General features: G+C 50.1%; 1 protein-coding gene and 1 long non-coding RNA gene across 2 annotated transcripts in view; one reads left to right on the forward strand and one right to left on the reverse strand.

Annotated features, from left to right (window-relative positions):
• Positions 1 to 2,544, reverse strand: part of LOC114808736 — a 48,923-nt gene extending 46,379 nt beyond the window's left edge. Inside the window, exons 1-2 of the long non-coding RNA XR_003756537.2 lie at positions 2,505 to 2,544; positions 1,095 to 1,363 (exon numbers count right to left, since the gene is read on the reverse strand). This is a non-coding gene — a long non-coding RNA (uncharacterized LOC114808736). The remainder of the gene's footprint in view (positions 1 to 1,094; positions 1,364 to 2,504) is intronic.
• LOC100087255 (interferon-induced very large GTPase 1-like) lies at positions 1,235 to 26,599 on the forward strand. The gene is made up of 10 exons (XM_029056556.2): positions 1,235 to 1,321; positions 5,232 to 5,481; positions 10,481 to 10,518; positions 14,461 to 14,592; positions 15,615 to 15,731; positions 16,197 to 16,229; positions 16,903 to 16,923; positions 17,755 to 17,775; positions 18,863 to 18,928; positions 20,391 to 26,599. Exons 1-10 carry the CDS (start codon positions 1,306 to 1,308, stop codon positions 26,321 to 26,323), a joined length of 6,627 nt encoding a protein of 2,208 aa, XP_028912389.1. The 5' UTR covers positions 1,235 to 1,305; the 3' UTR covers positions 26,324 to 26,599.
• Positions 26,600 to 27,062: the final 463 nt, after the last annotated feature.

Below are 27,062 nucleotides of genomic sequence, written 5' to 3' on the forward strand. Positions count from 1 at the left end.
ATTTCAGTACTCCGCACTCCGTAGGTGTCCGGTAAATGCCATTGATAATGAAGCTGCTGATGATGAAGGCGGACGGTGTAGAAGAAACAGGGGAGTTCCATGCTGCACCAATGTTTCCACTGGTAAATATTCATCCGTTCAGGCCTCCCTCCTCAAAAACTAATCCCACAGGCCCCAGATCAAATGTTACAGAACCCTAAAGCCCTCTCCCCAACTCTGACCCTGGCTCGCCTCATTCCCGGGAATTGGGACCACAGCGGGGGCTTTCCTGTGTTCTTTCAGCTCCGCTCTGCACCCCTCCTATCCGAATCCTCAGATTTTTATTCAGAATAACAACCCCATTCACCTTAGTTTCCCCCCAGACACACAAATTCCTCCTACAAAAGACCGATGACAACCTTCAGACCCTTCCCGCTCAGCTCAGCCCACCTACCCACTGAGCTCCTCACCACCATCATTTGACCAGTACTGGGACTGGGGCAGGAGAGCTCTTGAACCAACCAATAATAATAATGTTGGTATTTGTTAAGCGCTTACTATGTGCAGAGCACTGTTCTAAGCACTGGGGGAGATACAGGGTAATCAGGTTGTCCCACATGAGGCTCACAATCTTCATCCCCATTTTACAGATGAGGGAAGTAAGGCACAGAGAAGTGAAGTGACTTGCCCACAGTCACACTGCTGACAAGTGGCTGAGCCGGGATTCAAACCCATGGCCTAGTGGATAGAGCAAGGGCCTGAGAATCAAAAGGACCTGAGTTCTAGTCTTGACTCTGCTGCTTGCCTGTTCTTGGGCGTCACTTCACTTCTCTGTGTCTCAGTCACCTCATCTGTAAAATGGGGATTAAGACTGTGAGCCTCACATGGGACAGGAACTATGTCCAATCTGATTAGTTTGTATCTACCCCAGCGCTTAGAGCAGTGCCTGGCACATAGTAAGCACTTAACAAATACCATTAAAAAAATCAATATGATTTATGGAGCACTTCTCAGTGTCGAGCACCCTACTAACCACAAACCACCCTCTCTTCTTCCCCTTTATCGGGTAACAGGTCCCATCTCTGTTTCCATTTCCAGGACCCGGGCTCCTTTACCTCCCATCATCAGGAACACACAGAGCTTCTTCTTCAATGAGTCCAAAGTGGCAGCTTGGTTTGGTCCCCGAGAGGTCAGAGTCATGACCACCGCTCTCTCGGGGAAGCACCGAACTGGCCACTTTGAGCCGATGAGGTCCAGGGATGAATTTCACGGTGCTGCGGCCCACAAACCGGCGCAGTCCTGCAGCTGACAGTTTACCTCGCCCCAATGGCCGCCCAGCCGGGTAAGTCCCAGGGACCGTGACACAAGCCTCCCGTAGCAGAGCCTAGGAAAGACGAGAGGAAATTGCAAAAGATGAGACTTGTCTTGAAGTCAAGGGAAGGGTGAAGAGGCTTAAAAGCCTTCTTGACCAAGGGATGTTGAATTTATATGTGTTCTTTTCAAAAGTTTGACTCTACCCCAAGGAATTCCCCACCCCAAATTATTTACTCATAAACAGACTGAGAATTTTATCAGGTGACTCGGCCCCAAATCGCATCTCGTGTTTCCAGTCTCACCTTTGTCCCCTGAAAAAGGAACATATTTAGTGTTTTCTATCTAAGTAGTAAATGGTGAAATTGTGCCATTGAGCACCTTCCAGGACAGGGTGGAAGGGGAGGAATTCAGGAGGGTCGGGATCAGCTCTTTGAGGGCAGGGATCATGCCTCCAAACTCTAATGTACTGTCCTCTCCCAACTGCTTAGTTGAGTGCCTTGCACACAGTAAACACTCAATAAATGCAATTGATCGATTGACAGAAATCCCATATAGCGTGGAACTGACCAGCCTTCCAGGCCATAAAATGTCTTCCCCAAAATTGGAGTCTACTTGAACTAAGTGAGTGACACACTCTGTCCTGAAATAACTCCCCTCTGGCCAGGCTGTGGGTTCCACACTGATCTCTGCTTCCCCCCTTCTCCAGAGCAGCCCAGCCTTCTGGTTCCGCACCACTGCCAACTATTTTCTTTCTTCACAGTATGTGTTTTCTTCACGGTATGTGTTAAGGGCTTACTATGTTCCAGACACTGGGCTAAGCGCTGGGTAGATATCGGCCTATCAAGTTGGACCCAGTCCATGTCCCAAATGGGGCTCACATTCTTCATCCTCATTTTACAGATGAGGTAACTGAGGCACAGAGAAGTTAAGTAACGCCCCAGGTCACACAGCAGACAAGTGGCAGAGCTGGGATTCGAACCGTGGTCCTTCTGACTCACAAGGGCATGCTCTATCCATTAATCCAGACAGGACTCTGGCCAAGAGCCAGGTTCTCACCTGAGACCCACCCTCTGCCCTCCCAGAGCTCTGGAGCCCAGCAAGACAGGCAATAATGACAGGAAATCCAGGCTGAAATTGGAACTATCCCAGGTGGTGGAGCTGGAGCAGAACACAATAATAGTAATAATGATTGGCATTTATGAAGGGCTTACCTTGTGCCAAGCACTGGGGTAGACACAAAATCATCAGATCAGATAGTGTCCGTGTCCCACATGGGGCTTGCAGTCTGAGAGAGGAAGAACAGGTATTTTATCCCCATTTTACAGATCAGCTAATCAATCAGTGATATTTATTGAGTGCTTACTGTGTGCAGAGGTCTGTACTAAGATTGGGAGAATATAGTACAACAGAGCTGGTTGACACATTCCCTGCCCACAATGAGCTTACAGTCTAGAGGGTGAGGCAGACATTAATATACATAAATAATTTATATTATAGAATTTACAGACACCTACGTAAGTGTTGCAGGGAGAATATAAAATGTCCAAAGTTCACACAGATCCAAGTACATTTCGAGATTGAAGTTTCCAGGAGGAGGGGATGGTCAGAAGTGTGGAAGCCAGCCGAGAAGTTAAAGGAGGATTAGGCTGGATTAGTGGCAGTCAAATTTGGCAAGAAGATCATTGGTTGACTTTAGAGAGAGCAGTTTCCATGGAGAGGAAGGGGCAGAAAACAGATTGCAGAGGATCAAGGAGAGAATTGGAAGAGCCTAAGTGGAGACAGCGAGTGTAGTCAACTCTTTCAAGGAGGGAGATGGAGCGATAACTGGAGAGAGCTGTGGAGTCGAGAGGGATGAGGAAACTGAGGCCCTGAGAGGTTAATCATCATAATTTTTATTTGGAAACTGAGGCCCAGATGAAGTAAGTGAGTTGCCCGAAGTCATAGAGCGGGCAGTTTTACAGAACTGGGGCTAGAAGCCAGGTCTCCTGACTCCACTGCTGTAATCTTTCCTATAATCCACACTGCTTCAAGCAGCAAACATCCCTGTCTTGGGGGAGAGAGTTGGTTTATACAGACCCAAATCTTAATTTTTGTTTGGAAAAATAGAGGCTGTTCTGTTAACTTGCCCACTATATTTTTTAGAAAACATTTTCAAAGGACACTGTTACCTTGATGTCTTTCATTGTCCAGGTTCTGTCCCCTCTGACAACTGTTCCACTCCCACCTGTGGGTTCTGGGCCTGTTGAAGTCCTTTTTTGTCTGATCAAACTCATGGCAACCACTGGCTGTGGAAACTCCAGCCAGAAACCAGCACCAAATCTGCCCTTTCTAGGTCTCTACTGAAAGCTCACCTCTTCCAGGAGGCCTTCCCAGGCTGAGCCCCCCTCTTCCTCTGCTCCTCCTCCCCTCCCCATCACGACGACTCCCTTCCTCTGCTGTACCCCCTCCCCACCCCACCGCACTTGAGCACATATCTATATATATATATTTGTCTGTTTATTTTATTACTGATGTATATCTAGCTATAATTCTGTTTATCTGTTTTGATGCTATTGATGCCCATCTATTTGTTTTGTTGTCTGTCTCCTCCCTTCTAGACTGTGAGCCCATTGTTGGGTAGGGATTGTCTCTGTTGCCGAACTGTACTTTCCAAGCGCTTACTACAGTGCTCTGCACACAGTAAGCGCTCAATAAATACGATTGAACGAATGAATGAAAGTTAAAGTGAAGCCAGTTAAAGAGAACCAAGACCAAGAGCTCAAGGAGTCAGATCTGGGGTAGGCAGGGATTGGGAAGGGGAGAGGAGAGGGGAGAGAAATTAAGGATGTGGAGTTTGAATTTTTTTTACTGTAATTGTTAAGCACTTGTTATGTGTCAAACACTGTTCTAAGCACTGGGGTAGATACACGTTAATTAGGTCAGACACAGTCCCTGTCCCACATGGGGCTCACAGTCTAAGTAGGTGGGAGAACAGGTATTTAATCCCCATTTTACAGTTGAGAAAAGTGAGGCACAGAGAAGTTAGGTGATTTGCCCAAGGTCACTCAGCAAGTCATTGGAAGAGCCGGGATTAGAACCCAGGACCTCTGGTGCCCAGGTTCATGCTCTTTCCACTAGGCTGCTCTGCTTCCCAATCTGATTCAAAAGTGACTGGGGAATAGAGTAGCCCCCGTCAATATTCAGATATACCTGACACCCTTTTCTACCCTGGAATTAGCATTCCTATGTTATGTAAGTTTGGTAACTTAAGACTCATGAAAAGGCTTTTGGCAGAAATCCGCAAAACCAAACTGGTGGCAGGAGACTCCTGACTACCCCCCCAATCCCTTGCTCCAGGGTAGTAACAGAGATAATATCTATGTGCAGAGCCCTGTACTAAGCACTGGGAGAGATTTCTCAGGTGAATTAGACATGGTCCCTGTTCCTAGGAGTGAGCGGGGTAGCGCTCACAATCGAAGGGGCTTTGCTCTCTTCTCCCAGGTCCCTGTGAAACCCAGGCTTTATTTCCAGAAACCAATGTCGGGGCGGGGCTGAGTGGGTGTTTAAAATAAAAACTACCGGACACAAAGGTGTCTGGTGCCATATCCGAATACAGGTCAGGAGATGGACTGGCCCGAAACCAGACTGTCCTGTATGAAACTAGATGAATGGCCACCCTAACCAGTAACGAGGGGAGAGAAGAATGTACTGGAGGAGGAAGGCGAGGTGTGGGGCCTGGAAGAGGAGTAGCTAAGCTCTTTGCAGAGAACTGAAGGTCGGGGTTGGAGGGGAGACATCTTCCCCTAATGTCTCTGCCACTTTCTGGGGCCTTGAAGAGTAGAGGCGGGTGCAGTGACCTTCTGCTTTCCCTGTCGAGGCCCCAGAGTCACCAGGCTGAGCCTTCTCTGGAGGAAGCTGCATTTCACCCCCATCTCCCTCTCCCCTTCTCCTTCTCTCAGAGCTGCACTTTGTGGACCGGCACCGGAAGAGATTGATCGACCGGGTGACGGGGGTGGACAGTATGCTGGACAGTTTGCACGGCCAGGTGCTGAACGAGGAGCAGTACCAGAATGTGAGGGCGGAGAAGACCAACCCTGACAAGATGAGGAAGCTGTTCAGCTTCAACCCCTCCTGGGACCAAGGCTGCAGAGACCGGCTGTACCAGGCCCTGAGGGAGACCCATCCCCACCTGGTGGAAGAACTGGAGAGGTAATGGGGCAGGGCGCAGCGGGGTGAAAGGACACTGGATTTGTGGGGTGTCCCCCACGGAGCAGCCGAGACTCAAATTTCTCTTCTCTCACCTTCGACCTGTCCCGGGGTTCTGGGTTAACATATCCCAGAGAAGCAGCGGGGCTCAATGGAAAGAGCAAGGGCTTGGGAGTCAGAGGTCATGGGTTCAAATCCCGACTCCTCTGCTTGTCAGCTGTGTGACTTTGGGCAAGTCACTTCACTTCTCTGTGCCTCAGTTACCTCGTCTGTAAAATGGGCATGAAGACTGTGAGCTCCACGTAGGACAACCTGATCACCTTGTATGCTCCCCAGCGCTTAGAACAGTGCTTTGCACATAGTAAGTGCTTAACAAATGCCATCATTATTAGTGGAAAGAGCATGGGCTTGGGAGTCAGAGGTCGAGTGTTCTAATTCCGGCTCTGCCACTTATCAACTGTGTGGCTTTGGGCAAGTCACTTACCTTCTCTGTGCCTCAGCTACCACATCTGTAAAATGGGGATTAAGACTGTGAGCCCCATTTGGGACAATCTGATTTCCTTGTATCTACCCCAACGCTTAGAACAGTGCTTGGCACATGGTAAGAGATTAACAAATACCATCATTATTATTATAATACGATAGACGCCATCCACACATTCCCTCAGTGTGCTCACAATCTAATTCATTCATTCATTCGTATTTATTTGGCGCTTACTATGTGCAGAGCACTGGACTAAGCACTTGGGAGAGTACAACAATAAACAGATACATTCCCTGCCCACAACAAGCTTACAGTCTAGAAGGAGGGAGACAGACATCAATACCAGTAAATAAATTCCAGATATGTACATAAGTGCTATGGGACTGGGAGGGGAGATGAACAAAGGAAGCAAGTCAGGGCGATGCAGAAGGGAGTGGGAGAAGAGGAAAAGTGGGGCTTAGTCTAGGAAGGCCTCTTGGATGTGCCTTCAATAAGGCTTTGAAGGGGAGATGGATTTGAGGAGGGAGGGAATTCCAGGCCACAGGCAGGATGTGGGCAAGGGGTCGGGGGCAAGATAGGCAAGATCATGGCACAGTGAGAAGGTGAGCATTAAAGGAGCGAAGTGTGAGGGCTGGGTTGTAGTAGGAGAGGAGCGAGGAGAGGTAGGAGGGGGCTTTGAGGTAGAGTGCTTTAAGGCCAATGTTGAGGAGTTTTTGTTTGATGCAGAAGTGGATGGGCAACGACTGGAGTTTCTTGAGGAGCGGGGTGACATGTCCTGAGTGTTTTTTATAGAAAAATGATCCGGGCAGCAGAGTGAAGTATGGACTGGAAGGAGGAGAGACAGGAGGCTGGGAGGTCAGCAAGGAGGTTGATGTAGTAATCCAGGCAGGATAGGACAAGTGATTGTATTAACGTGGTAGCAGTTTGAAGAGGAAAGGGCAGATTTTAGCGATGTTGTGGAGGTGGGACCGACACGATCTAGTGAGGGATTGAATATGTGGATTGAATGAGAGAGAGAAGTCGAAGATAATGTCAAGGTTACGGACTTGTGAGACAGGAAGGATGGTGGTGCCATCTTCAGTGATGGGAAAGTCAGGGGTGTGGGTGGGAAGGAAAAGGTTTGAGTGGGAAGGGGGCAGACAGGCAGATGAAAATATGTATCGGTAGTGGAAACAGGAGGGAGACAGGGGATATGACTGTACGTAGTACAGTTATTCATTCATTCAATATTATTTATTGAGCACTTACTATGTGCAGAGCACTGTACTGAGCGCTTGGAATGTACAAATCAAGTTATATAAGGATAAATAGCTGAATTAATAATTGAATAGACAAACGAAAATACAAAGAGGAATAGAATTCTGTATAGAAGTGCGGAGGATAATCAGTCGATCAATCGATGGTATTTACTGAGGGCTTACTATGTGCAGAGCTCTGTACTAAGTGCTTGGGGGAGTACTATACAATAGAGTTGGTAGATACATTTTCCTCCCTCAACGAGCTTACAGTTTAAGTTCTGAGAGTGTGTGTTGCCCAGATCAATCCATCAACCAATCATGTTTATTCAATGCTTACTGTGTACAGAGCACTGTACTAAGCACTTGGGAGATGTATTCCCTCCTCACAATGAGTTTACAGACTATAAATAAGTTAAATAAATTACATATAGATACATAGGAGCTGTGGGGCTGAAAGAAAGGTGAATAAAGGGAGTAAATCTGAGTGGAAGGGTGATGCAGAAAGAATTGGGAGAAGAAATGAGGACATAGACAGGGAAGGCCTCTTGGAGGAGTTGTGCCTTCAATAAGGCTTTGAAAGTGGGGAGAAAAATTGTTGGATATGAAGAGGGAGGGCGATCCAGGCCAGAGGCAGGATGTGGGCAGGAGGTCGGCAGTGAGATAGACAAGATGGAGGTTCAGTGAGCAGATTGACGTTAGAGGAGCAAAGTGTGTGGGCTTGGTTGTAGTAGGAGAGCAGTGAGTAAGGTAAGGTAAGGTAGGCTTGATGGGACTAGATTATTGTGAACTAATCTGAGAAGCCTTCTTGAGAAGATGGGATTTTAGGAGCACTCTGAAGATGGACAGGGCTGAGGTAGTGCTGATTTGTTTGGGTGAGGGAGTCCCAGGCCAGGGAAACAGTGTTTGTGCAGGAATGGAGTGGAGAAAAAGATACAGTTAGAAAGTGAGTTTGGTAGGAGTGAAGAGCACAGGCTAGGGAGGAACAGGTGACGACAGCCCATTTGTAAAATGGGGCGACTGTCAGGAATCTTGAAGCTAATGATCTGGAGTTTTTGCTTGATGCCGAGGGAGACGGGGCAGGATTGGAAATTTTCAGGGAGTGGAGACCAGTGAGGAGGCTATTATCGTAGGTCTAGGACAGAGTGGCAACTGGAAAGAGGTAATCTGGGAAACATTGCCCTTGGCAGTGGGAGAAATCTGGGATGGGAAGCAAGCTGATGCCTCAAGATTGGTACAGGTCGAAGTGGGGGCTGGGAGTGGATGGGTTGGAGGGAGGGAAGGAAGGATGGAGGGAAAGAGGGAAGGTGACTAGCAGGGATGTGATGCCTCCGGGAAAGCCATCTCCTCGCCCTCTCCAGCTCCAACCCACCTCAGGAAGATGACCCCCAACCTGGACCCCTCTCCCTGCCCAGACCAGGACGCTGATTCTTTCACTCATTCAATCCACGGAGGACAATTGTCCCTCCCCTCCACTGCACATGGAGGAAACAGAATGTCCATGCCTGGTCTCCATGACTCTCGGGCCCGGTCCAGACCAGCCTCCCCAAGGAGGGACACAGGAAGTTCCTGGTCTGACCATGCTGTCAGTGCCCAGTTGATTTCCATTGAAAGGCCGTCCAGCGAGACACCTGTAGTTGGGTTCCAGCCCCCCAAGGATTTCTCCAGGTCAGGAACAAGGAGACCACTCCACCAGTCTGCCTTACCCTCTACTGACACCTCTATGCTCCCATCCTCCTCTCTCACCTGTAAGAACCCCAAGAAGCCAAGGTCTTCCTGGTCTTCTGCCCTAGGCTTGTCAGGGTGCCAGAGTCCCCAGATATCATCACCTTCCCCTGAGCTGAACCCACCCTCTCGTGCCCCTGGGCATAGGCCCCTTTGTCTTCTTCGGCCAAAATGTCCTGCCTGGCCTCTCCCCAGTGACCAGACCTGGCCCCTTTCCTCATCTCTGATTAATTGACCCCTTCCGTGAGCCTCGTCCCAAACTGGTCATTCCCAGCAGCGTCTTCAAATAAGGGAGAGATCAGTCAGTGGTATTTATTGAGTGTGTACTGTGTGCAGAGCTCTGTACAATGCGCTTGGGAGAGTACAGTACTAGAGAGGTGGTAGGCACATTCCCTGCCTACAACGAGCTTACAGTCTGGAGAGGGAGACAGACATTAATAAAAATAATTTAGAGATCTGTACACACATGCTGTGCGGCTGAGGTCGGGGTGTATACCAAATGCCCAAAGTACAGATCTAAGTACATAGAAGGGAGAGGGAGCAGGAGAAAAAAAGATTTAGTGGGAGAAGGCCTCTCAAAAGAGCTGTGACCTTAATAAGGCTTTGAGAGTGTGCTCTAGAGGGAGACTGCTAAGTAGAGAAGGTGGGGTTATCACGGCAGGAAAGAGAGCAAGAGATTCATGCATTGGAACCAATAGGCCTGGACCACTAATGCATTAACTGGACCTTCAAACCAAATCAATCAATGGTATTTATTGAGCACTTACTGTGTTCAGAGCACTGTATTAAGCCCCTGGGAGAGTATTATTCAAATGTGATATTAATGACTCTCACTTCTACCTGTGGGGGGATGTGAGCAGAGACCAAGGTGGGCCAACAGTTCTGACCACACTACCTACACACTAAGATGGCCCATTCCTGTGCCCCCGTCTCCTTTCTAGCCCTCCGTCCTCCCTCCCCAGGACTCAGTCCTGAGTGACAAGTCCACCTCCATCCACCCCATACTCGCTGACAGTCTCCTCTTCCTCCTCCGCCTCTGAGGAGGGCTCCCAGCTGAATTCCCTTGCCATCACCCTGCCACACTCCCACCTCTATCTCAACCACCAGCTGCTCCCAAACCTCCCAGCTGTCTGTCCCTTCCGACCCAACCTCCCCCACATCGACGTGACACCACAAGCCTCTCCCAGGAATGGCTACGCAAACAATTGTCTCTCAAATTCCAAACAGTTTCTTTCTCTCTCTTTTTTTTAAACAACATTTACATATCGGAGGATGATGCTCTACCCATCTCCTTCCCCTCTCCCAGGGCTATTCTAAGTTGCCAGCACTGAGCTGCTGCCAAATGGACATCAAGCTTGAGGGTGGCATTCTAGTGCTGAGGTGAAATAGGAAGTGACTTTGGAGCCAAGGTGACATCCTGAGGATATTATAAATCACTAATACTAATACCCTTTACTGCCTCAGACTCTGCTTCAGCCTCAGAACCACAATTTACGGCCCCTCTTTGTCTGGCAAATGAATGTTTTTCACCAACACCTTGGTGTATTCCATCCCACAGCCTGAAAGACACAAGTGAGAAAGAGACCCCAGTGAGGGGTAAGTAGAGGGAGCAGGTCTCTCAGTCTGGACCCCCTTCGTGCCCGCTTTTCCCACCACCCAACACCCCCCACATACCTTTCTGCTCTCACCCTCCTTCCCCCTTCCCATCCCTCCTCCTCCTCCCACCCCTCCTGCCTATTCCTCCGTTTTCCCTCTCCAAGGCAATTCAAGACTGCCTCCTCCAGGCCCCCCCAACCTCCATATGAGACCCCACACCCCCACCTTCCCATTCCCCATCCTCCCAGCAAATTCCTGCCATCACATTGTCTGTTTGTCTTCAGGGAAGGATCTGTCTGTGTGTCTGTCCTGTCTCCCCTTAAAGGACTGTGAGCTCACTGAGGCCAGGGACCACCTGGTCACTAGACTGTAAGCTGCTTGAGGACAGGAATTATGTCTACCAACTCTAATGTAGTTTCCCAAATCTCCCAAGCAGAAAGTCCTCAATAAATTCATTGATTGGTCCAAGGGTCTATTCCTGGATGGTTGATTGACAGACTCCTCTCATCCCTGACTGACTCCCCCAGCTTTTCTTTGGCAACCTGAGAAGGGAAGAAGGTGTGGCATCTCCCCACAAGAGCTCAGGCTTGGGAGTCAGAGGTCATGGGTTCAAATCCCAGATCCGCCTCTTGTCAGCTGGGTGACTTAGGGCAAGTCACTTGACTTCTCTGTGCCTCAGTTACCTCATCTGTAAAATGGGGATTAAGACTGTGAGCCCCATGAGGGACAACCTGATTACCTTGTATTTACCCCAGCACTTAGAATACTGCTTGGCACATAGTAAGCACTTAACAAATACCAACATTATTATCATTATTATTATTATTATTCTACTCCCCATGCAGTCTGGGATACAACATTTTTTGTTTCGATGTCGGTCTCCCCTCTTCTAGACTGTGAGTCCGTTGTGGGCAGGAATTGCCTGTCTTTGTTGCTGAATTGTACTTTCCAAGAGCTTAGTACAGTGTTCTGCACACAGTAAGCGCTCAATAAATACGACTGAATGAATGAACATAAACAGGGTCTCTCTCACTTCCCTGGTCAGTTGAGGGCAAGGGGCAGGGTGAAAATTCCAGGGAAGTCTGGCGGGAACCCAGAGCTAGTCACCACCCAGAGCCAGTCACCTAAAGATCCTCTGGCCACAAACTATCACCTTACTTTTATGGTATTATGGTATTTGTTAAGCGCTTACTGTGTATTAAGCCCTAAATGTAAGGGGAGATACAATTTAATCAGGTCCCTGTCCTACATGGGGCTCACAGTCTAAGTAGGAGGGAGAATAGGTATTTAATCCCTGTTTGACAGATAAGTGACTTGCCCAAGGTCACACTACAAAGCCATTGTTAGAGCTAGGATCAGAACCCATGTCCTCTGACTCTCAGGCCCCTGCTCTTTTCACTAGGCCATGCCTCTTCTCATACCTGGGGAGATTTTCCTAGAAAGTTACATAAAGTCCATGTCATCTCTGGGTATGTGTTCCCTGAAGTTACAATCCAAGAAGAATCCACCTCATTGACCATTCCTTCTCAGTCTCCTTTCCTGGCTGTCATCCTCCCCTTATTTTTTAACTGTGGATGCTTCAAAAGTTCAAGTCTAGGTCCTAGTCTTTTTCTACATTGCCTCGTTTGGGGGATTCATTCACTAACAAACTCTCAGCTTTCACTTCTTTGACGGTGATTCCCAAATATACCTCTGTCATTCTGTCCTCCTTCCCACATTACAGTCACATATCTCATATATATATATATATATATCTCATATCATAGAAGCAGCGTGGCTTAGTGGAAAGAGCCCGGGCTTTGGAGTCAGAGGTCATGGGTTTGAATCCCCGATCTGCCACTTGTCAGCTGTGTGACTGTGGCAAGTCACTTAACTTCTCGGTGCCTCAGTTACCTCATATGTAAAATGGGGATTAACTGTGAGCCTCATGTGGGACAACCTGATTACCCTGTATCTATCCCAGCACTTAGAACAGTGCTCTGCACAGAGTAAGCACTTAACAAATACCAACATTATTATTATATCTCTTCCTGCCTTCGGGACATCTCCACATGGATGACTTGCTGGCAACTTAAACTCATTATCACAAAAAATGAACTCTGCTTCCTTCCTTAACCAATTCCTCCTCCTAACTTTCCCATCACAGTCAACACCACCATGATACTCCCTGTCCCAGTAAATAATAAAAAGCTCACAACCTTAATGATATCTTTGATTCCACTCTGATTTTCACCCTCCTTATTTAGTCCTTGGTTAAATCCTGGTTTCTCCTCCACAATATGTCCCAGATCCTCCCCTTTTCTCTACACCCTCATAATCCCCACCCTGATCCAAGCTCTCATCACCTCCCAGCTGGTTTATTGCAGCAGTCCCCTTATCGACCCCTGCCTCCAGCCTCTTTCCACTTCCTGTCTAGCCGTCACCCAGCTGTTTGAATAATCTTCCTAAAACACAGTTCAGAACACATCACTCTGCTTTCCAAAAACCTCAAACACCTACCCATTTCCCATCCCATCAAACCAAAACTCTGTATCACTGGATTTAAGGATCTCCCCCAACTCACTTTCTTCAATTTCCATTCTCTTTCCAATCTTCACTTTTCCCAAGCCAAATCCTAACTAGATCTCCCTCTGGGCTCTCCCATCTCCGACCCATTGTACATCTCTTCTCCTGAAAATAACTTACTCCCCCTTCAACTAGCCAAACCACATCCCTCCCCCATCTTCAAAGACTAAAAACCTACCTGATCAGGAGGGATTCCTTGACTTACCTTCACCTTCCCCGGTCATCCATTCCATTAATACCTTCAGGGCTTTTGTATATTTGTTGGTTTATTCCATTTATTTCTTTCCATATTCCCTTCTGGCCTACTTTGGTTTTTACCAGTTATGTCTATACTTTTACTGTTATCGTACATATCTGCCCGTCTTCCCCACTAGATTCATTCAATCATATTTACTGAGCACTTACTGTGTGCAAAGCACAGTACATTAGGTTGTAACCTCCTCGAGTCAGGAACCTTGACTTTTATACTTTGGTTCCATCCTTCCTTATGTGTCTTGCCAGTCCCTTCCCTGCTTTATTCTTAGAATTGGAGCCCCTTGGTAGCCAGGGACTATATCTATATCTCATCCATGTACTTCTTTCCCATTGTTTAGTACAGTGCTTTGCACAAAGCACACATTTAGTAAAAACTACTACTGCTATCACTATTGTGTTTTTTTACTTCTTTTTTATGTTCCTAAGTATGTAGTGTAATACTATGCCCATATAAGACGCTTAACACTGCAATCAATAATATTTTTTGAGCACTTACTGTGTTCAGAGCACCATACTAAGCACTTGGGAAAGTACAATACAAGAGAGTGGGTAGGCACACTCCCTGCCCAAAACAAGCTTCCAGTCTAGCGTGGGAGGAAGACACTAACATAAACAAACTACAAATATGTGCAAATCTAAGTTCAACTCATCTGATGATGAAATTAGTTCCCCATAAAGACATGGAAAACTGGTCCAGGATGTGGAAGGATGAGGGACCTAGCGGAGCAGAGACACTCACAGGTCACAGGAAATCCCCCACCGGAGGCCCAAGAGCAAACGCTGCCTGGTCACAACCAGAGACAGCAACTTTGCTCCAGTCAGGAGAGAGACAGTAAATTGGCTGGCAAGAGAGTGAACAAACAGCCAGTGAGCCAGTAGGTCACTGCCTGAGCTTCACAGGGTAGACTGCTCAGGCCCAAACTGACCCTCCGTGGGTCTGTCCAAATGTGGTGTGTCTGTGAGTCCATCCGAATGTTTTGACAGTATGTCCCTGTCTTCTGCTTCCCCCCCCGACCGCCCATCCACCTAGGCTGGAAAAATTCCCTATACAACAGGAAAGAGGCAGTAGCTCCCAATCCCTGGCTAACCCGGCTCCCTAACCCTCCCTGCTCCTGCTCCCAGGTCTCAGGAAGGCAGTCTCGATCCCCCGAGGCCTCAGCTCAAGATGGAATCTCCCCCTGCTCGGCTGCGTCCTCGCCCTCCCTCTCCCCCTCCTCCTACTCCCCCGCCTGCAGTTGCTCTCCAGGGCCTCAGGTAAGTAGTTGGGACAGTAGTGGTGGGGGGGTTGGACAGTTTTCGGGACACGTTACAAGAACTGCCTCTCAGCTATCCTCACAAATGTATGCAAAACACACCAACGTACATTTATACATATAAACATACATATATGTACACCCATTTTTTACATACGCAGACTTCCTCTGCCAACCACAACTTTCCCAACCATGGTTTGAATATCGAAGCCGAATTTTCTATATACCATTTTGGCTACTATGGAACTCGGCTGCGAATAGCCATAGTTTTCTTTGGCTGCGGATGATATTTCTGACGCTTCAAGTCAGCTGCATCGCATATCTCATTATGTTTCTTCGACATCTTATCAGTAACCGCTAGCATCTACAGGGAACTTAACTATATATCTGTTTAAGGTTCACTATTACTGTAAATTATTATTGGCAACTATAAGCAGTTACAGTTAGTTCCCTGTGTAATGCTCGTACACTTTTGAAAGAGTGAAAGAAGCACAAAACAGATCCTGGGGCTGGAGGTAATGATACATATTCATGTATCTGTTTCCCTGTCGATTCAGTAGTCCAGGTGTTTGATCTTTTCTGTCCATATTGTTCCATCTCATAGTTCCTAGAGGCAAGGCCAACTCCTGTACCCCAGGTCAGCGCACTGTTATGACTACCAGCAGGTTGGGGTAAAAAAATCAGGAGATACAAGCTGGTGATGGGAAGGGAGAAAAGCTTCTGGTCCTCTGCTGCCCCAGTGGTCATTCCAGGGTTTTGGGTGTGGGCCAGAACTCAGAGTAGAACAGGCTGGTTCTACAATCAGGGACCAGAAACAACGGTTCAGTGGAAACAGATCTCCCAACAAGAGTCCAGATCCTGGATCAGGATCCAGGAGAACTTAGCAATAAAGGCAGACGCAAGCAAGTAGCCCTGGAGTCCCCCGGATAGACAGACAAGCAGCTCTAGGGTTCAGGGGCTGGGGGCACGGGCTGGCTGAGGGTGGGGTATCCCTGGTTCCTGACTCCCAGGTTGATGTTTCAGATGCATTTCCCCAGAGACTGTCTCCCCGGTTGGCAGTTCCTCCCATGATCCTGTCTCTCCTGGGGATGCTTCTGGCTAAGGGGATCTATTTCATGTGGGAGCGGCAACTAGCAAAAGGTAACGAACACCCAGTGGGATCTGGGGCTGGGAGAGGGAGGGCTGCTGGTGCACAGGGACAGAGTGGACAGAGAGTAGCCGGGAGTCAAGGAGGTGGAAGAGGAAGGGAAATTGAGACAGAGACATGGGACAGACCTAAATGAAGAGAGCTGATATTGGAAGAGTCATGCAGGGGCCAGTCCCTCGGCCTAGGGGTCAGGGGAAATGGAAAAACAGTGAGGTTTGGCTTCTCCCTGGCATCCCTCTGTAACCCTCCCCAGTCCCACAGACCGGAGCCAGTCCAGCCCCAGTTAACTCACCCCGGGATGATCGTGGTCGGGAGGGGAAGGAGGGAGGGTGGTCCCGGGCCGAATGTGGCAGAGATGGGGACCACTGCTTGTGACCTCTACGAGACTTCACTGGCTTCCCCGGAGGAGCGGCCAGCTGGTCAGAGTCTTTAGGTGGATGTTTGTCCTTTTCTTCCAGAAAGACTTGCTCTGCAGCTTCATGAAGAGAAAGGTAAATTTCTGGTTCCGATGGAGCCAAGGAAAAGCACCCATTTTGAGCCCCTCAAGGGCTCCCTGTCTAATTCCCACCTGTTTACTCTTTCCCAGTGCTTAGTGCAGTCCTCTGCACACAGTAAGCACTTAATAAATACTATTACTACTAACAACTACTATTACATCTGATATCTCGCCCCTCAGGCCCTTTGGTGTACCTAGGCAACCTCCCTATCCCCAAACTCCTTGCCCCAGACAGAGTTCACTTATACATCCTCTCCTCCTCCAACTCCTCTTCCACCCCACAGGGTCAATCTTCAGCACAAACCCTGAGGAATGGGACATCAGTGAGGCCAGGCTAGGGAGAAGGGAGGAATGGGGATGGAGGTGGCCAAGGTCTCCTTTCAGGTCCCAATCCCTTCAGGAGGCCCCAACCTCCCAGCCTCCAACCCCCGCCATCCCCCAGAACTCGGCCTACACTGGAGATGGAGCAGAGATTGAGCTGGAATCCCGGGGAGCAGAGAAGCATGAGGGTGGGGCGGGGCTGGTCTGGATGCCGGGGGAGGGAAGGAGACAGGGAGCTCCAGCTGGGGAAGGGGCCATCCTAAAGGAAACATTTCCCGCCCTCCATCCCACACTCTTTCCCTTCCTCTCTCCCTCCCTCATATTTGTCTCATTTCTGTTGTGTTTAGATGGACTCCAGAGAGAGCTCGGTGAGTCCATTCACCTCTCACTGCCCCGGTGGACCTGAAACACATCCTGCCTTTGCCCTCCTGTCTTGGAAAGGAGCCAAGAACCCGACTGCAGATGGGGGGGAACCCACACTTGCCGTGCCCCTAAAAATACCCCGCCTCAACTCTGTCTTCAGGGGAGGCCCTGCAGGCCCAGAGTGGCAGCGAATCCTCTGGGGAGAAGACATGCTCCCCTGTATAGCTCCCTCACCCACAACCTGGTTTCCGAGCCCGGAAGCAGAGGATCTGGAATCCCAGACCCAGGGAAGGGGAGGGGATTTGAATCTCCATTCCCATCCTTTAGTGCTTAAGGGCGGGGAGAGGGGGCAGTGATCATCAGGAGGGTGAATGGGTCCATCTGGCTGATAGAATGGAGGTGGGGTGGAGGAGAGAAGAGATCCCCACTCAGAGTTCCCTCCCTCACCTCTCCTGGAAAGAGGGGTGACTGGGACAAGGGCCAATCTGACCATTGACCTCCAGGAGAGCAGAGAGGACTTCGGGCCCGGCACTTGGGAAGGTTCCACTGGGACCCCTAGCTAGGGGTGGAAAGTGGGGAAGTGTTCCTAGTGGCTGCCTGAAGGGAAGTCCCTGCTCAGCCCAAGGGGGAAAATCTACCCTGACCCTTAGTACCCTCCAGAACCTGGGTCTGGTGCAGAACTGACCCCAGAGAGTGGTGGTCCCTCCTGCTAATGGCACCAACACCCTAGGATGGTGTGTCATCCCTCCCACCCACACCCACGCCCCAGCAAAATCCCCCTGCCCACAGTCTCGAACCCTCTCTCACATAAGATTCTGGTTCTGTTTGCCTTGCAGAGAAACTTCAGGGAGAGATTGGTGAGTGACAGCTCTGGCTCTGGAGGGAGTGTAAGGGTGGAACAGGAGGGAGGGGGAGACTCTCTGGAGGTGGTGTAGAGGTTGGAGCAGGAGACAAGGAAAAAGAAGGGTCTAGAGGGGGTGTAGAGATGGAAGCAAGGGAGAGGAAAGCAGTGTGGCCTAGTGTAAAGAGCACAGGCCTGGGAGTCCAAAAACCTGGATTCTAATCTTGGTTCTGCCACTTGCCTGCTGTGTGACCTTGGAAAGTCCCTTAACTTCTCTATGCCTCTTTTCCCTCATCTGTAAAATGGGGATTCAATACCTGTGTTCCCTCCTACTTAGAGTGGGAGCCCCATGTGGGACCTGATTATCTTGTGTCTACCTCAGCACTTAATACAGTGCTTGGCAAACAGTAAGTGCTTAATGAATATCACAATTATTATTATTATTAGGAAAACAGGAGGGTTACAGGGGTGTAGGCTGTTAGAGCAGAGCAGAGAGAGGCAGACAAGGGAGGTAATGGTGGGGCTTGTACAGGGCCTTTGTCCTCACAGGACAGGTCCTCAGGTACCTCATCTGTAAAATGGGGATGAAGATTGTGAGCCTCACATGGGACAACCTGATTAACATTATCTCCCACCTCCTCACATCAGGACTCAACTGCAAGGAGCTGAATGGTTGTAGGCAATGCTAGTTTTTGGGGGGGGGAGGGGCTGTTGGTTTTTTTAATGGTATTTGTTAAGCACTTAGTATGTGCCAGGCATTGTATTAAATGCTGGGGTAGATATAAGCTAATTGAGTTGGACACAGTCCATATCTCACGTGGGACTCAGTCTTAATCCCCATTTTACAGATGAGCTAGCTGAGGCTCAGAGAAGTTAAAAGACTTGCCCAAGATCACAGAGCAGATAGGAACATTCAGGATGAATCCAGGCCCGGATTTCCCACAACCCACTCCCCCTGGCCATAGTCTCCTGGGGTACCCCCTCACTGAATTTTGGGGAGATGACTCAGTATGGCTGGGGATTAGGGTCCCTGTCACTTACTGGGGAGAGAGGAGGGAGCAACAGGTCTTACCTTTCCTCATTTGCTTCTCCCTGTCTTGCAGGGAGACTCCGGAGAAAGATTAGTATGTCGTCTCTCTGTCCCTCGGCCCGTATGGAGGTGGAGGAAGGTATATGTCATTGTGCCCATGAAGGGGGCAATGGGGGGTTCCAGGTCTCTGACCCCTCCCCCTGCACCTAGGGAGGGGGCTGTGGGAATGACCAGGACTGGGTGCTCATATAGAGGAGGCAGCCCCTCAGGGACTCAGTTCCTTTGTCATCTAAAATCACGTGAAGGGGAGGGAGGGGTGGCAGAGGGGGAAGGAAAGGGGATCATTTTGCCACGTGATGGAGGGAGAGGAAAGGAGAACTGAAACTGGAGATTTGTGTGGCTGGAGGGGGCAGGGGTGAAGTGGGTGAATCCTTTCCCTCTTCCCTTGCTTCTCCATTTCTGCAAAGGAAATTCCCGGAAAAGTCAGGGCCACGATAATCCCCTCATGGGCCCAGGGTTAATTACTTTGCAGGGACTCCCACATGATGTCATTATGTCACACTGTGTGTGATGACATCGGAGCCGTTCCCCAGCTTCCTAGATCCGCACAGCGGGAGGACTCTCCCCCATTCCAGCGCTGGCTCCCCCACACCACTCTCCCCACTCTGACGGGACCGTTGAGCACGCTGTTGGTGTCCTCCACCCAACCTTCGCCCATCGCCTCCACAATACACAAATTCCCTGGGTTCTGATAAATGCTAATGACTGGGCCAGAGAGCTGATGCCATCTGCTGATGGGGCTCTCTTGAAGCTGTAACTGATGTGGCGCTGCCCAGATCGGCTCCCTCACTGCCAAGGGTTTTCGGGGCACGGGAAGGGGGACAAGCGGACAGGTGAGAGGTGAATTTAAGCCTCTAAGTCTAGGACTCTATCCTCTTGCTGACTTGGCCAAGCTGAACCGGGGCTGCAGATCGAAGATTCCCCTGCACACTGTCCCAGAAACAGCCCAGAGTTGGAGGCGAGGGAATTCCGCTGCTGTGGAGGGAGTAATTGGTGGGGAATAATAACAATCATAGTAATAATAATAATAATGGCATTTATTAAGCACTTACTATGTGCCAAGCACTGTTTTAAGCACTGGGGTTGATACAAGGCAAACAGGTTGTCCCACGTGGGGCTCACAGTCTTAATCCCCATTTTATAGATGAAGTAACTGAGGCCCGGAGAAGTGAAGTGACTTGCCCAAGGTCACACAGCAGACAAGTGGCAGAGCCGAGCTTAGAACCCATGACCCTGTAACTCCCAGGCCCATGCTATAACACCCACTCTATGCAAAGCATTGGACTAGACCCTTGGGAGAAGACAATAGAAACTAAAGACATGGTTCCTGTGCTTCACGATCTTACAGTCTAATGGGAGTGACAGTCCATCACAAGTCCAGAAAGAACAGGTCACCTCGATCCCCAGACCCTCCATGGCCCCCTTCCCCACAAAAAGGGCCACTTCTACCCAGCCCCACAAACCAGTCCTCTTCTCTTCTAGCTGAGCCTCCCACCTGCCCCCTAACACAGTCTAATGGGTCCTTCCTTCCTCGCTCAAAGCCACGGCTGCCCCAGCGGAACTCCTTGGCGATACCCATGATGGAGGCCCCACCAGGAGAGATCTGGCAAGGAGGCTGAGCGCCGGAGAACTGGATGCAGAACCCCGGCAGCCGGTCCTAGGAGAGTCACAGGGGGCGACCGGCCTCCAGGGCCCCCCGCCCCTGGGACGGGACTCCACCCTGAGCACAGAGGGGGACCTCCCAGCTTTCTTGGAGGATGTGAAATCCTGGGAGGTCACCGATCCTGAGAAGCAGCTGGAGAAGTTGGTGGATTTCATGCAAAAGCTGAATGAGCAAAGGAACAACGACAACGCCTGGAGTCGCATCTGCCTCTCAGATCGGGCCGTGCAGAACTTCCTGGTGAATGCAGCCACCGCTTGCAAGGACCTCCCTCCCCGGGACACCAGACTCATCCGGTCCCACCTGCGCCTCCTCCTGGACCCTCACGTCCGCTCCGTGCCAAACTTCCCCCAGGCTCCCTGGCTCCTGCAATGGGTCTGCAGCCCAGGGGAACCGCAGCAACCCCAGACCGAGGGCTCTGAGTTTGCTGACTTTATCCAGATCCTAAAGGAAATCCAGAACGGTGTCCTCAGGGTGGACTCTGACTCTGTGTCCCCAGCATCGGCGGAGGAAGCTCGGAGACAGGCCACGGCTGCGGTGGGATCCGCGCTCAGCTCCCTGCTGCAGACGCTCAGAGCCACGGACCGATCAGACACGGAGCTGCTGCTCCTGTCCATTGCAGCTGCAGCCGGCTACGTGGCAGAAAGCCAAACCTTTGGGGACCTCCTAGGGAGGGAAGAGATCAACTTCTTGTTACAGGAAATGCCAAAAGCCCATGAGACTCACCTGGCCCTCAGAAGACAGCGTGGGCCCAAGGCGCAGGCCTTCCTGCTGCTCACGGGCCTGACCGTGACTTCTGGGTCCACAGCCCTGACCCTCCAGCAGAAAGAGAAACGTTTGAGTGTTTTGAGGGAGCACTTGGGAACGTCCTTGTCCAAGGAAGTTGCGGCGGTCTTTTCCAGAGCAGGTGCCGATGGGGAGTCTCTGGAGGGAGACCTGAAATCCCTCATCTTGGGAGACGGTGAAGCCACGGTCCATTCTCTGCCAAATGATTTGGAGAGAAGAGAAAGGGAAGGTGTCTGTCAGCACAAGAAACAGGTGAATGGCCCAACCTCCAGACCCAGAGACGAGCAGAGGGGAAGTGTTAGAGAGCAGGCAGGGAGGGACAAGCAAGACTTTCTGAGCCTGATCCGGAGGCTGGGCCTGGACCGGTACTACCCACGGAAGATGGGCAGAGCGGATTTCCACCTGATTTACAAAGCCTCTGTGCATGACAGTCAGCCCCGCACTGACCATGAATTACCGTTTTATTTCCTGCAAAAGCTGCTGATGCTGGACTATCGGCTGAGGTATCTGGTCCGCGACGATGATGGGAAGACAAGGCTGACCGTGGCTGAGCCCCTGAGTCCCGCAGGGAATGGGCGGAACTCCTCAGACCTCCTTGAGGACTTTTTTAACATCCCCGAGACACATCTGCCTCCCCCTGGTCTCGCTCAGGCGCACATCCATCCAATGGACATCCAGATGGCGATTTTCCACTGTGCAGACGACTTCATGCGACAATATATTTCAACCAAACTTTCCATCTGTCAATTTGCTCTTCCATTTGTGGTGCCCAATCCCTGTACATCCCAAATTGAATTCCCTCTCTGGTCACTGCGCCAAGTCAAGAAGAGCTGGCGACGGGTGAAGAAATTAGGGGGAGAGAAGAAGATGAAAAGTTATGACTACCAACTAATCACTCAGGTGGCTACCCACATCGTATCCTTCCTGAGAGTTGGAAATTCCTTCTCTTCATCCAAGTCCCAGATCCTGAACTCGCTGCTGACTAAACAGAAATATGACATATTTTTCCACCGTCACTGCACGGGGAGCAGCAAAGACGTTCTCCTGATGGGGGGCGTGGTGGAGGTCTGCTGGTACTGTCCCGGTGGGAAGGACGACGACAGTTTTGACAACTGCATCACCTTTGCCAATCTCCACGGAGACGCCCTGGAGCACAAGGCCCAGCTCAGGTTCCTGCAGGAAATCTCTTCCGTCACCGTCGTTCTCTTGTCGGCTTCTGAGCGAAGTGAGAGGAACAGGAAAATCGTCCGTGAGCTTCTGCAATCGCCAAAACCTTTCATCTGCCTGTTCGATGACAGAGAGAAGATCGTGGGTGGTAACCGTGGCCTCAAGGTGAGAATTGGGATCAAGAACCGAAACGAAGCAGAGTTAGTAGAAGAACTGAGAGCCACGATCACACACCTCCTGGAGATTCAGGGAACACCGCTCAGTCCCGTTGGCTGTGCCGAGATTGCTCGCCGGCACGGGTTCCTCGTAGATGAGGACCGCAAGGAATGCAAGAAGGCTGAAACACTGGCCGGGACACTGGTGTCTCTCTTGAGAGAAAACAAGCTGTCAGCAATAAAAGAAAAGTTCCTGCCCCTCCAAGGAGAATTATGGCACCGGTGGTGTAAGAAGGATAGGGAGCTCAGCCATCTGCGTGGGAAAGGGAAGCAAAGCATCGAGCAGCACAGGAGTGAGATTGAGGCAGAGAAGCAGGAAATTCGGATTGCTCAGTGGCAGAAAGCTTTTCCCCTCAGTGCTCCGATGAGATCTATGGTTGATGTTCTCCAGCCCCGATCCGAGACAAGCACGAAGCTCTACTTTCTGCAGTGGCTAAGTGTCTTTCTGGACAAAATGACTGCGGGTCAACTGGAAGCCCTTCAACAGAAGTATGATATTTTGTGCTCACAGGTGCTGACTGAAAAGGTAAAGATGAAGAATGACACACAGAAACACATACAGACTGTCCTGGAAGCCGTTTCCAAGGAGATAAGTGACTGTACAATTGGGATTGATCATTTACTGAGAGAAGTGGGGCAGATCTATGAAGGTCTAGATGGAGGTTCACCCCAGAAAAACACAATGCTTCTCTCTCTTCCCCAGTTGGCTGCAGACCTGATGGTTGCTGGGTATCCCATGGAACTCATGGATGGGGATGCTTCCTATGTGCCCCTGAAATGGGTGGGTGCTGTTTTGGACAGGTTAACTGAGATCCTGGGAGACCAGAGGTTGTTTGTGCTCTCCGTCCTGGGTCTCCAGAGCAGAGGGAAGTCCACGCTGCTGAACGCCATGTTCGGTCTGCAGTTCGCTGTCAGCGCGGGGCGATGCACCCGGGGAGCTTACATGCATCTCTTCAAGGTGGAGGAGAAGGTCAGGGAAGACCTGGGCTTCGACTTTGTGCTCGTCGTGGACAGTCAGGGTCTCCAGGCCCCAGAGCTCACCAGCGCATCACTGAATCGGGACAACGAGTTGGCGACCTTTGTCATTGGCCTCGGTAACCTGACCGTGATCAACATTTTTGGCGAGAGTCCATCTGAAATGCAGGACATCCTGCAGATCGCGGTCCAGGCCTTCCTTAGAATGAAGAAAGTGAGACTTTCCCCCAGCTGTGTGTTTGTGCATCACAATGTGGGGGAGATCACGGCTAAAGAACAGAATAAGGGAGGACGCAGGAGGCTCCAGCGGAGACTGGATGAAATGGCCGTGGCCGCCGCTGAGCAAGAACAGATCTCCGACATCACCCGGTTCAGTGACGTGGTCCGGTTTGACGTGAACACCCACGTCCATTACTGTGCTCCCCTGTGGGAGGGGAATCCCCCCATGGCCCCTCCCAACCCCAGTTACAGCCACGACGTTCAGGACCTGAAGAGTCGGATTCTTACGGTAGCCAAAGAAGAATCTCAAGGCTTCATCTTGAGGGTGTCAGAATTAAAAGTCCGGATCCAGGATCTGTGGAGAGCGGTGATTAATGAGTCCTTCGCTTTTAGTTTCAGAAACACCAGGGAGACAGTGATACTGAACAAACTGGAGACGGTGTATAACGGCTGGAGCTGGCAACTGAGAAGCCATGCACTGGGTTGGCAGAACCAACTGAACAACCAGATTCAGAATGGAGACCTCCAAGACCTCCCTGGAGGACATTTTGAGGGTCCAATCTTAGAAAAATATAAGACCGTCCAGGAAGAACTTGAAAGCTATTTCAGTACAAGTCAAGACTGGGAAATACTGATTCGGTGGAAAGCTGGTTTCGAAAATAAACTAAAAGCCCTTAAAGAAACCCTAGTTTCCGAAATTAGAAGAGATACTAAAGATTTAATAGATTTGAAGAAGAGACAGTATCTACTGAACCAGAAAAAATCAGGGTATGAGAACGAGTTGCTGGTGGAGACTAGAGAGCTGGCTTTGTCACTAAGAGGAAAGAAATTCAGCGAGAAAGAGCTAAGAGAGAAGTTCAATCAACTCTGGTCCAAGTGGGTCGTCCGAGTGTCCTCGGTTCTCCAGCTTGCTAACGAGCCTAATATCCCTGTGGATTTGGAAAGAATCCTCCTGGCACATTTTCAACAGGAACCCAACAGCACCAACAAAATCAGGGATCCTTCTAGAAGAAAAATGAGTATTGACTATGCCAAACACATCCAGATGAAAATAGGTCTAGTTTTCACATTGGAGGAGAGTGATAAAATGAACATCCGACAAGCAACGCATCACATCATGGGTCTGGTCAAGAAAAAGATCGATACCCAGGAGAAGCAGAGAGAAGGATACAATTCTAATTATTTCCATGAAATTCTGAGAGTCATAGATACCGAGACAGAATCAGCAGCTCAGGGTGCAAGATACACATTTACAAACCAGTACAAACTAGACTTGGCTTTGTCCTTATGCCAGGGAGCTTCGGAGAGATTCCAGGATATGCACACGGCATTCAAAAGAGCAAATGATCCTGTCACCTACTTAGAAAGTAAGAGAGAAGAGTTATTTGTGAGCTTTAAAATTGGCTGCCAAGGAGCAGCTTCCACCACAGAGTTTGTGGATTTTCTGTGGGACAAAGTATCTTCTGCTCTGCTTAGTGCTGTGTGGGACAAGACAGCCATCGATCTCGCTGGTGACATGAAGGCTAACTTCCCAGCCTTTCAGGGCAACAGATCGGATCTGGAGAGACACATTCTGATTTCCCTCGCGGAGGAAGAAAATTTTGAGAACTACTGGCAGTACATTCATTCTCCCAGGGAGTTTTTCAGGACTTACATCGAAAAACAGACAGAAGCTTATTGCTCTGCCCAAAACTGGGAAAAACTGAACAGCGCCCTAATGCTCAATCTAGAGATTTTCAAAGAAAAGGTTCTCGCGGCCATTCGCGACTCAGCCGCCGCTGATCAAGCCGGGAACGGCTCGGTGTCCCTGTGGTTGGACGAATTTTGTAAACACCTGGGGGATCACTTACCTCTTCCCCGAGGAGAACTGAAGATTGTTGAACACCAGGAGACCTCGGACGTGGAGCTGGTCAGAGGGGCCGTGAGCGAGGCCTTGGCTGCAGCCGGGCAGAGGCTGGCCCAGACCTGTAGTCAGCTGGCTCGGGACAAGGTGGCACCCAAAATTCAGGCCATGCTTTCTGCCCAGTTCTGCGGCTGCTGGAAGCAGTGTCCCTTCTGCAAGGCGGTCTGCACCAATGCGCTTCCCGATCACGACGGAGACCACAGCGTCCTCTTCCATCGCCCTGAGGCCATAAGCAGTTACATGTGGGATAAAGCAGAGAGCTTTTCAGTGGACTTCTGCACCAGTTTGGTAGCAAGTGACTGCATCATAGTGCTGCCCAGTGGCAAAAGAATCCCGTGGAAGTTGTATCGCCAGGCTGGAGGGGAATATGCCACGTGGAGCATCACCCCAGACGCATCCGCCCAGCCCTACTGGAAGTGGTTCCTGTGCCGCTTCCGGGCCCGGCTAGAAGAGACCTGCGGGAAGAAATTCAAGGGCCGAGGCCAAATCCCTGATGCCTGGACCACTATTACCAAGGAAGCCATCCTCGCTGACCTAAAAAAGACCTAACGGCCGATAGCCCCAACAGACGTTGGTCTGCATCATTCCAGACCGATGTTGGATACTGTGAATGTCTGAAAATTACCTCCGGTATGCCTCAGTGAAAAAGGTTTTGCAAATCCTTGCTCTCCTCTGTGCCTCTGAATCTTTCCTGGTGAAAGCCGGGAGATATAAGACATCCTCATGTTATCCCGGGATGGGGATCGATCAATCAGTCGGTTGTATGTACTGAACGTTTATTGTGTGCAAAGCACCGTATAAAGCACTTGGGAGAGTACCGTACAACAGAGTTGGTAGACACATTCCCCGCCCACAGTGAGCCCACAGTCTAGAAGGGGAAGGTGAGAACACTCTGGAAGCTTCATTCCAGGACAGAAATCTTCGGAGAGGATATCCGGAGGTCTCAGTCCTGAGGCTGTCGCAGGAAGGTACAGGCAAGCAGCACAGAAACACAAACACACACACAAGCACACCACCCCAACGCCTCCGTGCCCCTGGCCAATCTTCCTGCTAGCTCTCCCACGGCCTGTCTGTTTAGACAAGGGGGGAGTGAGATGAAATGACAGGGTGGAAGAGTAAGAGAGTGGTCTCCATGGGAGATATGGAAGGTCCTTGCATAGAAATGTCCGGTACTCCCAGTTCTGGCATAAGCAGGCCCACCTCAAAACCAGTCAACTCAACTGATCCCTCTCTGACCCATCTCTTCTCCCACAGTTGTCTGTCCCAACCCCCGCCGCAACCCTGAACC

Source organism: Ornithorhynchus anatinus, chromosome 2 (assembly GCF_004115215.2).
Source record: "Ornithorhynchus anatinus isolate Pmale09 chromosome 2, mOrnAna1.pri.v4, whole genome shotgun sequence".
In the NCBI taxonomy this organism is placed as follows: domain Eukaryota; kingdom Metazoa; phylum Chordata; class Mammalia; order Monotremata; family Ornithorhynchidae; genus Ornithorhynchus; species Ornithorhynchus anatinus.